This window comes from Protobothrops mucrosquamatus, unplaced genomic scaffold, assembly GCF_001527695.2.
Source record: "Protobothrops mucrosquamatus isolate PMUCROS unplaced genomic scaffold, P.Mucros_1.0 scaffold81, whole genome shotgun sequence".
NCBI lineage: Eukaryota > Metazoa > Chordata > Lepidosauria > Squamata > Viperidae > Protobothrops > Protobothrops mucrosquamatus.
In genome coordinates, this window is record NW_015386458.1 from 1998091 (window position 1) to 2010514 (window position 12424).

The 12424-nt window shown below is 43.6% G+C and overlaps 1 protein-coding gene across 1 annotated transcript in view; it reads right to left on the reverse strand.

Annotated features, from left to right (window-relative positions):
- Positions 1 to 6327, reverse strand: part of CRHR2 (corticotropin releasing hormone receptor 2) — a 98409-nt gene extending 92082 nt beyond the window's left edge. The window contains exons 1-2 of the mRNA XM_015812406.1: positions 6240 to 6327; positions 5952 to 6071 (exon numbers count right to left, since the gene is read on the reverse strand). Coding sequence (XP_015667892.1) covers positions 5952 to 6071; positions 6240 to 6327 — 208 coding nt within the window. The remainder of the gene's footprint in view (positions 1 to 5951; positions 6072 to 6239) is intronic.
- Between the last annotated feature and the right edge of the window lie 6097 nt (positions 6328 to 12424).

The following is a 12424-nucleotide window of genomic DNA, read 5'->3' on the forward strand; positions in this document are numbered from 1 at the left end:
GAATGCGGCCGCGCGGGCGGTGTTGGGAGGGACTCGTCGCTCCCATGTAACACCGCTGCTGCGCGAGCTGCACTGGTTGCCAGTGGCCTTCCGGGTGCGCTTTAAGGTGTTAGTTACCACCTTTAAAGCGCTCCATGGCATTGGGCCTGGCTATCTCCGAGACCGCCTTCTGCCACAGATTCCCTCCCATAGACCGGTATGCTCCCACAGAGCGGGCCTCCTCAGGGTGCCGTCGGCCAAGCAATGTCGGCTGGCGACCCCCAGGGGGAGGGCCTTCTCTGTGGGTGCCCCCGCCCTCTGGAACGAACTACCCCCCCGAGATCCGGATGATTCCGGATCTCCTTACTTTCCGCCGCGCCCTCAAGACATGGCTTTTCCAGCAAGCGGGCCTGGCCTAGGGAGGATTTTAAATCGGGTTTTTAAATCGGGTTTTTTAAGAATAATTTTAATCGCACAACTTTAAATATTGGTTTAATTTGGTTTTATCTGGTGGGGGGTTGTAAATATGTCTATGTTTTTAAATATGTTGTGAGCCGCCCTGAGTCCCGTTGGGAGAAGGGCGGGATATAAATCAAAATAAATAAATAAATAAATAAATAAATAAAGTGACATTAAAACATTGCTTCTGATCTGGCTTGGATCAAAATTCCATTATTTAAATCAGCCCCAGTCGCCAGCTAAGATGCAGAGGCAAACCAGGTTGGTTAAAATGAAGAAAAAGATTGTTTTAAGGTCCTTTGCAAAAACTACGCTGGAGAGAGATGACTTCACGTTTACGGTGGAAGCAATCTAGGGTTATCGGAAGGCCAAGATAAGATATTATTCTTTAAGAAGTCAATTATATCCATTCCACGAATCAGGAAAGGAATTCTAACCAAGAGGAAAAACTGAGAAAAAAAGAGTAAGTTCACTTGAAACAATCAATGGAGTTGTACATTTAAAGAGGTTTCAGCAAAATCCAGATATTAAGCTTGAAAATTTTCCTATGTTGCATTTTGGCCCTTCCAAGTTAGAATCAAGATCACATGAAGTGTTAGTACCACTTTACAACGCCTTGGTAAGGCCACAGTTGGAATACAGCATCCAGTTTTGGTCACCACGATGTGAAAAAGATGTAGAGACTATGGAAAGAGTGCAGAGAAGAGCAACAAAGATGATTAGGGGAATGGATGCTAAGATATATGAAGAACGGTTGCTGGAATTGGGTATGTCTCTAGTTTAATGAAGAGAAGGACGAGGGGGGACATGATAGCAGTGTTCCAATATCTCAGGGGCTGCCCCAAAGAAGAGGGAGTCAAGCTGTTCTCCAAAGCGCCTGAAGGCAGGACAAGAAGCAACGGATGGAAACTAATCAAGGAGAGAAGCAACCTGGAACTAAGGAGAAACTTTCTGACAGTAAAAACAATTAATCAGTGGAATGATTTGCTTCCAGAAGCTGTGAATGCTCCAACACTGGAAGTTTTTAAGAGGAGATTGGACAGCCATTTGTCTGAAATGGTATAGGGTTTCCTACCTGAGCAGGGGGGGTTGGAGTAGATGACATCTCAGGTCTCTTCCAACTCTGTTATTCTGTTCAGTGGGCTTTGAGAATCTCAGGGAGACAGTGAGATGGAAGCAGTGCCACAATATAATAGCACAATTATTATATATCCATTGGTATTTGTTTGCAAAATTAATTTTAAATTAAGCGTTTGGGGAGGTCTTAGGGTCAGCGTGTGGCAATATAATTCATATTTCTGACCAAGTCCAGATCCCTTGGAATAATTCCTCCTGAATAATTGTTCCTTAGCATCCTTAAACACATACACCAGCGGTTCTCAACCTATTGGTCGCGACCCCATTTGGGGTCGATCGACCATTTCACAGGGGTCGCCAAGCAAGGCTGTCCGCCATTTTTCCCCCCTTTTCCGGCAGGTGCCTTACCTCCCTTGAGCTGGGCCAGCTGGTGGTCGGCCTGCTCCGTCTCTGCCGCTTGCCAGCTATGCCTTGGCCGGCGCAGGGGGCGGAACCACGCATGTGCGGCGCTCCCAGGCAGGGAAAGTCCTCGACCTACGACCGGTTGGGTAGTCAACTTATGACCGGTTTAGTCCTCAACTTACGACCGGTTGGGGGTCGTGGCATTAAAAAGGTTGAGAACCACTGACATACACAGACCCCAGTTCTCACCCTTAGGAAGATTCTAAAGGGCCCTTTTTCCTCTGGAGAATTAGCACACGCGTGTGAGTGTGGTTTGTAATTTCTCAGATTGTTTTATGAGTGTGGAATTAGGCAGAAGAAGGAGTTAAGGAGGAAAAAAAGGCTAAGACAGTGGTGGCAAACCTATGGCACACGTGCCAGAGGCGGCACTCAGAGCCCTCTCTGTGGGCACGCGCGCCATGCCCCAGAGATGGCAACTGTCCCTCTTCAACCAGCTGCCCACTAACTCACCAATGTCCCACATGGCCAGATGCATCCCAGTACCCATGCACTTGCTGGCCTCTGTGTACAGGAGCCGATGGTGTCAGGCAGCAGCCACCCCGGCTCCTGACTCGCCTTACCCTGTGACAATGGCACCCCCACCCTGCCTCCCCTTGCCTCGCGAGCCTCCTGCCCACCGCCCCACCTGCCAGAGACCCCCTGGATCTTCCCCAACCCTGCCCGGCCCCCACAGGCGTCCCTCCCCACGAGCAACATCGAGGTGATCATGCCCACCCTGGGCACACCCACCCAATATGCCATGACCACCACAGCCACGCCCACCCAGTGGGCCACGCCCACCTGGCACCCGGCGATAAATAAGTGGGTTTTGGGTTGAAGTTTGGGCACTCGGTCTCTAAAAGGTGTGCCATCACTGGGCTAAGATTTTAGGGCTAAAATTCTGAAAAAAGGATAATTACAGATATCAATATCATAATCATATAGCCACCCAGAGTTGCCTTATTGGTGAGCTGGGCGGCACAGAAATTTAATAAATAAAAATAATGCTTTTATAGAAATTAAATTGCCTGCCTGCATTTGGAATATAGGTAGTCCTCAATTTACGGCATTAATGGAGCCCAAAGTCATGCTCGTTATTCAGTGGAGGCACCTACATGACTAACCCTATTTTATGACCTTTTTATGCAGCTGTCAATAAGCAATCACCATGGAAGTAAGGCATTCACAGTTGTAAAGCAAATCCTGGGTTTGTTAAGCAAAGGCTTAACAATAGCACTCCTGTTTGCTATTTGCCAGAAAATGGTAAAAAAAAGACGACTATGTTGTGCATGCGTGTGTGTGTGTGTGTGCGCGCCCATGTGTGCCACTGTTGGACTTCCAGAACCAACTCACACCATTGAGTGTCTGTCGTAATTTCAAACGGTTGCTAAGTGACAAGTTATTAAGTGAGGACTACCACTATTGTGTGCCCTCCTGATCACTGCAACCCAAAGGATTAAAAGTGGAGATATAAACAATTCAGAGGAGGCCAACTAAGATGATCCAGAGGTTGGAAGAGCTTCTCTAGGATGAAAAAAGTTGTGACATGGAGGAAGGTTGTCCATGGGGTCACGATGGGTCGGACACGACTTTGCAACTAACAACAACAACAACAAAGTCCGGAAAGGAGACGGACGAGAGGGGACATGATTTAAGCACACAAAATTAAGCATGTTATGAATAAAGTGGAAAAGGAGAAGCTACTTTCCTTTTTAAGGTAGCCTAATGAAATGAAACCCTGGAAGAATCAGGACAAAAGAAAATATATTTTTATATAACATATTAAAAAAAAACCTTGGAATTCACTATCATAAGCTACAGATAATCCTCAACTTATCACCACAACTGAGTCCAAAATTTCTGTTGCTAAGCAAGACAGTTGTTAAATCAGTTCTGCGACCTTTCTTGCTGCAGTTGTTAAGTGAATCACTGCAATTGTTAAGCTAGTAACACGGTTGTTAAGTGAATCTGGCTTCTCCCATTGACTTTGGCCGTCAGAAGGTCGTAAAAGGAGATCACGTGCAACCGTCATAAATACGAGCTGTTTGCCAAGCATCTGCATTGGCCATATGACCATGGAGATGCTGCAATGGTCGTTAAGTGTGAAAAAAGGTCATAGGTCACTTTTTTCAGTGCTGTTGTAACTTCAAATGGTCACTAAATAAATGGTTATAAGGCGAGGACTATCTGTAATGTGGCTTGTTTATTTCCAGCCTTTGGAGTTCATGGGTTCTGCTAAATACCAGGATGCATTTTCAAATCCTGCACTTGAAAGTTTTGGCAATGTGAAATAATACACAATCATTTCCCATAAGGAGAAGTTGTTTCACTCTCTTTTTCTCAGTAACTCAAAAATAAGAGAAAAGGATTCCAGAATCGGTTGGCTTTTGATTGGTTTTGATTGAACCCTGAAGGCTCAGCTATGCAATTATGTTGCTTGGTTTATTCATTTCGTCCCGTGGAAAAACTGCAATTATTCACGAAATTCTTCCTTCCTGGAAGGAATACCTGATTCTGCCTTTCTGTCCAACTTTGCCACCAGCCCGAAGAGTCCCGTGTCATAAATGTTAAGTTTCACACACAAATAACATCCCCCTAGAAAAACTCTAATACAAGTAGTTGAATTACAATCATAATTGAGCCGGCAATTTTGGTCGTTAAGTGGTGATGGCTGTAAAGTAGGTTGTCGCATGACTGCACCTGATTTTATGACCTTTTTTGTGGCAGCTGCAGTCGTTAAGCGAACCCCTTCTTTGCTATGGGATGATTTTGGCCAAAAACTAGAAAAAAAAAACGTAAATTGTATTCATGTGACCTTCAAACCTGGGTTATAAATTCTATTTTTATGGTCCATCGTAACAATCAATATGTGATCAGTCATAAGTTGAGGACTATTTGTACTCAGCCACAAATAAATACTTCTCCCCACCCTTTTCAGACATGTACAGATGGTCCTCGACTTACAACAGACCATTTAGTGACCGTTCAAAGTTACAACGACACTGAAAAGAGTAACTTAAGAACAATTTTCACACTTACGACTGTTGCAGCATTTCTGTAGTCACGTGATCAAAATTCAAGTGCTTGGCAACTGGTTCATATTTACGACCGTTGCTGTGTCTCCTTTTGTGACCTACTGACAAGCAAAATCAATGGGGAATCCAGATTCACTTAACAACCGGGTTACTATTTTATCAACTGCAGTGATTCACTTAACAACTAAGATACAAAAGGTCATAAAATGGGGCAAAGCTGACTTGACAAATGTCTCACTTAGCAACATAAATGCTGGGCTCCATTGTGGTCGTAAATCGAGGATTACCTGTACAATTAAACATTCATTCTCTTTGGGGATGGTCATTTTATCCAAATTCAATGGGCGGGGGGGCTTTCTTCCCCGAATAAAACTAGTTTTTACATTTGTGTGATACAGAATAGAAACTGACAATTTAGGCACTTGGCAATGCAAAGCTGAAATTCAAAAGCACCCTTAACTTGTCTTAGAAACAGGACTGTGGTCTCTTTCAATCAAAGCTTGCCACTTCAGAATGAAGGAAGATTAACCACACCAGACATAATATTGAGAAACAGGGACTAATTTGCTGTCTGGACGGGTGAAAGGAGTTCTAAGTAGGGTTAGCCTTGCACACAAACTCACAGAGAGATTTCTACACCTTACAGAAATTGGGATCCTTACATCGTTTACTCATAAATACCTAAGACACCCATTTACACCCATACAAAGAGAGAATTTGGAACGACGATGCACGCTCCTGCATTGTTAACAGCAGCCTTAATTTTCTTCCAAAGTTAAGTCCATCCCATCAACTTGCAAGAAACCCAACTGATTATAAGTCACATCTGGATGGGGGGGGGGGGAAGGAGATTTATATAGGAAAGTAACTTGGGTGGAGATGGGCAAAACATTTTTGCAGTTGTGGAGGCTCAACTTCTCCCCACAGTCTCCGAATGAGGAAGGGTCTCAGGCTACTCACGAGTGGTGTTGTACTTCACTCCGTTGACAAACTCGGGGCAAGGTCTCGCCACCAGATCCCCGGCGCTGCTCCGTGGCCAGCAGGTCCCAATCTGGTCCGTGGTGGCCCGACAGGAAGGACCTTAATGCCCCGTAAGAGGAGGGGAACGGGAGGAAGAGAAGCATGGAAGGGAGGGAAAAATAAAATAAAATAAATTCATTCCAGCTCTCGGGCGTGCAAAGCCGAAGAAGCCGTGCAAACTGAGGTTCTCCCCACCGCCCCTGTCCTGCGCCCCCTTTTCCACCCTACCCTCCAAGGTCTCCTGCAGAGCGTCGAAGAGGCTGCAGTTGACATCCCAGTCCTCAGTGAAAAAGTGGAGGATGGTGGTTTTATTCATGTTTAGTCTTGGCAAGAATCCTGACTTTCTCCCAGGTGTGGTTGTGCTTCTCTCCTCCCGCCTTTGGAGATTCAGAATCAAAGCCAAGCTGCCTCTCCGGGTTTCTGGGGGTGCATCTCTCTCTCTCTCTCTCTCTCTCTCTCTCTCTCTCTCTCTCTCTCTCTTGCCCCCCCCCAATGCTCAGCGCTTCTGAGTCTTAGAGGCTGGGCAGGCAGGCGTGTTAGATGGAGAGGAAGCTTCCTTGCTCCTTAAAACAGCAGAATGGGAACCAATAACATGGCAGGAACTGCCAGCAAGGGGCTTTCGTCCCCACCCGCAGAGTCTCGCCTCCCTCTCCCTCCAGCAGCCCCAGAAGCTGGCAATTGGCTGAGGGCTAATCCACTTCTCTCCCCCCCCTGGATGGGGAAGAAGGGGGGAATCCCACGTGTATGCGTGTGTGTCCGCCGTACAGTGAGTATTCTCTTGGCTTTGATGATTCCTTCTTCCAGCTGGGGATCCTGAAGGTAACGGGGGATCTGGCGGAGAGGGAGACCGAAGGGGAGGGGGGGTCTTCCTTTTCCAGGCAACTGGGCCAGTTTGTGGGGGCCCAAGAAGGAATTTGGAGGAAGAAAGTACATGCTCCATCATGCTCTACTTTGGGGGAACTGGGGTTGAAGAGTCGCGGGTCATGTTGACCCAGGGGTGGAAGCTCACTGATATTTGGAGACCCCTTTTTGTCTCTCAAGCGCAACCTAGCCCACCTCACAGGGTTGTTGTAGAGAGAAGAGAAAGAGCGCTGTTTTGTTGCATTAAGCATCGAGGTGGAAAGAGACACAGGAATCTGACTAACAAGAAAATGCACAAGGAGAAAGAAGTGTTTTTCAATATTTCTCAGCCTGAGCAACTTTGAATTCTGGGAGTTGAAGTCCACACATGCTTCCTGAGGAATTCTGGGAGTTCAAGTCTATGCATGCTGGCAGGGGAATTCTGGGAAGTTGAAATTTAGGTATTTCAACTAAATCCAACTCCCAGGAGAATTCTGGGAGCTGAAGATCAGGTGTGGTAGCTGAGGAATTATGGGAACTGAAATTTGTGCAGGCGGGCTGGGGAATTCTGGGAGTTGAATTATCCACACATATTAAAGTGGCTGAGGCACTGATCTAGCTGCCCCAAAATGGATATCTTTCCTCAAAGTGGTTAGTCTGGTGGACAGCCTTAGATTCAAGGTCGGTGGTGCCCATTTAAATTTCTCCAACCATTTACTTTTTATTAAATGTGTTTGCTGCCATCTCACTCGGAGGGGACAGTTTTAAAGCAAACAGGAGGTCTGTAATGCAGAAGAAATCAAAACATGAGCTGTGAAATTTCTACATCGATATATCCACATGGATTTCTTAGCACTCTGTCTTCTTCCAGCACATTTTAAAAATTCTCCTTCTAGCCTAAAGCACTGGGATCTCTTTGTGGCCTTCCATCCAGCCCTATTCCTGCTTAGTTTCAATCTCAGAAAAGACTGGCCACCCTTTTAAGATGATACGGATTGTGTTTAAGTTAATTACATTTTAACTGAAAAGAAATGGCAGGCATTTTAATAGTTTGTTTTGAATCCATTGATTTTTTTTCGGAGGTCAGCCCTTGGCCTGTTGCCCACCTTGTCTTAGGGAGTTAACACAATCTCCCCAGCACTGAATTTGTTCCCTTTGCTTTTTATGATGCTTAAATTTTAAAACTTACATTTAAGTTTTGGTTGCCACAATATAAAAAATATGTTGAGGCTCTAGAAAGAGTACAGAGAAGAGCAACAAAAATGATTAGGGGACTGGAGGCTAAAACTTATAAAGAATGGTTGCTGGAATTGGATATGTCTAGTTTAATGAAGAGAAGGATGAGGGGGGACATGATAGCCGTGCTCCAATATCTCAGGGGCTGCCCCAAAGAAGAGGGAGCCAAACTATTCTCCAAAGCACCAGAGGGCAAGACAAGAAACGATGGATGGAAACTAATCAAGGAGAGAACCAGCTTAGAATTAAGGAGAAATTTCCTGACAGTTAGAACAATTAATTAGGGGAACGGCTTGCCTTCCAAAGTTGTGGGTGCTCCATCACTGGAGGTTTTTAAGGATAGCCATTTCACTGGGATGGTATAGAGTTTCCTGCTTGAACAGGAGAATGGGCTAGAAGACCTCCAAGGTCCCTCCCAACTCTGTTTTCTGTTAAATTCTCTTGGATTCAAGGCACAAATTGGAAGTGGAATTTTTAAAATTGAAAATTTCTGCCCTCTGGGTTTTTTGCAGTGCAACTGCAGCGAGAAAGCTACAAAGCAAGAAAGAAGAGACCAGGAGATTGGTATTTTAGCTTTTTGTCACAGGTCCTTTTCTATGAATATTCTTCTCAATAAAATCCACGCATTATTTTTCTCCACGTGGTTGCACTTTGTTGCACACTCAACAGTGGAAAAAGAGGACACTCAAGGGAGCATCAGCATATTGGGGGAAAGCGCTGGAAAAAGAAAAACGTTCTCAAACAAGCATGAAACCAACAGAAACCTTCTCATTCCAATCTACAGGTAGTTCTCGACTTACAACCGATCACTTAATGACTGTTTGGAGTTACTACGGCTTCAGAAGGATGCTTTACGGCTCATAAAACATTTTTGACTTCATAAAATGTCATTTCCTCCCACCCCCATGCAGTCACAGGATCACATTCCATGTTTCCCATTTATGATTAATTGCAACATCCTGTATAGTCACACAGTCATGATTTGTGATGTTTTCTGCCAGTTTCTGGGGAAAGAAAAGCCATTCAGGAGAATAGATTCAAATTTATGTCTGCATGGCTCATTTAATGACCACCATAAAAATGGTTATAAAATTGGATCCGGTTAGGTGGGTGCCTTGATTTATGTCTGTCATGACTAACGACCAAAATTCCAGTCCCAATTGAGGCCGTAACCTGAGGACTATCTGTACACAATGTTGTACAGTGCCCAGAGTTATTTTTGTGAGATGGGCTGCTATATGAATCGGATTAATAAATAATCAAGCTTGGCTCCACCTAGTGCCTAAATCATGGTATGACACTATCCATCCAGGAAACTTTCAAAGTATTATTATTTGATGCTCACTTGAACCTGAACAGGTGCAAATTTCCCAAGGCAACCATGAAATCTGACTAGAAAAATCCTAGATTCAAATCTTCCCTTGGCTTCAAAGTAAAGTGGCTGATTTGGAGTAAATCTCACCCTAATTTACCACTGGATACATTGACAGAGCATGAAGATCAGGAATGAGTACCTTGGACCATGTACAAGTTGCTAAACCTATTTAAAATTGGACTAGCAATTGGATAAAAAAAGATCCTCTTTGGTTCAAAAGCCAGGATCAGCGGCATCCACAGAAAGATCCCGATACACTTAAAAAAGGATCTTTGTATGATTTGGCTGCCATCTTGACTTTTTTGACCATCCTCCCTATAGAAATCCCTAGCCATAGTAATATAGTGGTGAAAGTGTTGCCCTTAAAACTAGGGAGAGTCGGGATCAATCTTCCGTCATAGAAACTTCGGGGTAGGCATTTTCTCTTAGATGAGTCTCCCACACAGGGCTGTTGTGAAGAAAAACAGGAGCAAAAAGGAAAGATAAGCACATCTTTCTTCCCCTATCCTGACCACTTTCTACATGGGGACGATCGAGAGCCTCCTGTCATACAGCATCACAGTCTGGTTTGGAGGCATCACTGCTTCAGACAGGAAGGCGGTGCGGAGAGTGGTGAGGACGGCCGAAAAGATCATTGGCAGCTCCCTCCCTCCCATCCAGGACATAGCACAGAAACATTGTTTAAGCAGGATCTGCAAGATTATCTGGGACACTACACATCCTCTTCACAACCTGTTTTCCTTGTTACCTTCTGGGAGGAGGGGGCTGGGCTTCGTGGTATCCGAAGCAGAACATCCAGATTCAGCCAGAGTTTCATCCCATACAGCATTAACCTTGTGAACTCTCAAGCTTCCTCCTTCCGTTATATATTCAAGATGGACAGTATTTAATATTTATTTGCTACGTATATGTAGGGATGTGGGTCTGTACATATGTTGTTCATAGTATGTTTAGGTGTGTGTCATGTATGTGTTTCACTTTGAGAGCGGGCAACTAAATTTCATTTTTGATGTGTGCCATTGTGCCCACAGTATAAAAATGACAATAAAGGTTATCTTATCTTATCTTATCTTATCTTATCTTATCTTATCTTATCTTATCTTATCTTATCTTATCTTAAAGCTATAAATGCAATGGAGAAATCATAAACCAGGTGTTGGTTCTCCTCCATTGGATGGAAGCTACTTAACTAGCTCCCTGGCATATTTCAATTTGAATTCCTGCTCTGAACAGGGAGGGTTGGAATGGATGACCTCAAGGGTGCCTTTCAATCCGAGGATACTCTGATTCTAACTCTTTCCTCCACAATCAGGCTAATAACCATACTCTGCTAAGCCTGAATCTGCCCTACCAAGCAGAAAGAAAAAAATGTGTTTCTCCAGCCGAGCCTCATTAGGGCAGCAATGTCTTCCTGACCTCTGAAACTTCTCGTTTTGCCTCTTAAGTGCCCATTGCAGCCTCTTTCGTTGCAATTCATCCTGTCCTCCCGTTTTGCTTGCAGTTCATCCTGTCCTCCAGTCACAACCTCTTCCCCTTGCAAGGAAATCCAATATTTGAGCAATTTCAGAGGAGAAATGGCAGGTAATAGAGGAAATTAAACTGACTCAGGTTTTGTCTTCATTTGTGAAACTCAAACTAGTTGTTACCTGGCTGGAGAGCCCGGAGACTAGGCTGTGAAGCTGAAAAAAACCACACACCATCAAAACGGTGGAAAAAAACCACACACCATCAAAAAAATTGCAAAGATGCCATCGTCCCACCAGTACTTGGTAAAAAAAAGCCATTTTACCAGAATTTAGCAAATTTGGCTGCAGATGTAAGCAGAGCAAAATAGCTGAAGACAAGTAGAATTTATTGAGGGTTGGGTTTGTTTTTTTTTAAAAAAAAGGATGCCTTCACGTCTGCAATATGATATCCATCCGTTTGGGTAATATAGTGCATTTGGCCAAAGGATTTTGCCTTTTCTTTTTAAAATATAATTTTATTTTATTTTTTAAAAAAATGAAGAAAGATTAATAACAAGCAAAAGCTAATTGTAACAGAATATCGGAGTTGGAAGGGTTCCCTGGAGGTCTTCTAGTCTAACTCCTTGCTCAAGCATTGTTATGGCTTCTACTTCAAATAACAAATTTAAATTCATATGCCACCCCATCTGAGAACGAGATGGGTGGCGTATACATTTAATAAATCAATCAATAAAATGAAAGGGAGAAGGAGGTAAAAAGAAAGGAATGAGAGAGGGGGGAGAGAGGAAGGAAGGAAGGAAGGAAGGAAGGAAGGAAGGAAGGAAGGAAGGAAGGAGGTTCAAAGCTACAAAAGAAAAGAAAAGAAATGTGACAAAGTAATTTGCAATTTTCTTTACAGCCGTCATAAGTATAAATGTACCTCTTACTTTAAGGTTACAACAAAGTTCTCTTCTTTCTATATCCTATCCTGTCTAAACATCAAAACCAGAAAACATGGATTCTTTTTTGTCTTGTTTCATGCAAAAACCCCGTAAGAGGTTTCTGTCTTTTCTCTAATCAAAGAGGTCAATTTAGCCATATTGACATGTTCCCATATCTTTATCATTCATTGCTCTCCTGCTCTCTTTTCATTTTGCAATCCTTTTTACTTTTTGCTTCGTGCTCACATTGGAGACATGAGCGTGTTCTAGTGAAAAACATCCAGCTGTGTGAGGCTAGACCTGCGAGGCAAAAGCCACATTGGTTAAACTTCCATTCACACATGCCAGGATCCCCTTCTGTGGCCTTTTGATTAAATTCTGATCTATCAATCTCTGTAACAACTGGCTTTCCTGCCAGTCTTTATTTCGAGAAGAGAAGATAGGATGAGATAAGATATAAGATAAGATATAAGATAAGATATAAGATAAGATAAGATAAGATAAGATAGGATGAGATAAGATATAAGATAAGATATAAGATAAGATATAAGATAAGATATAAGATAAGATAAGATA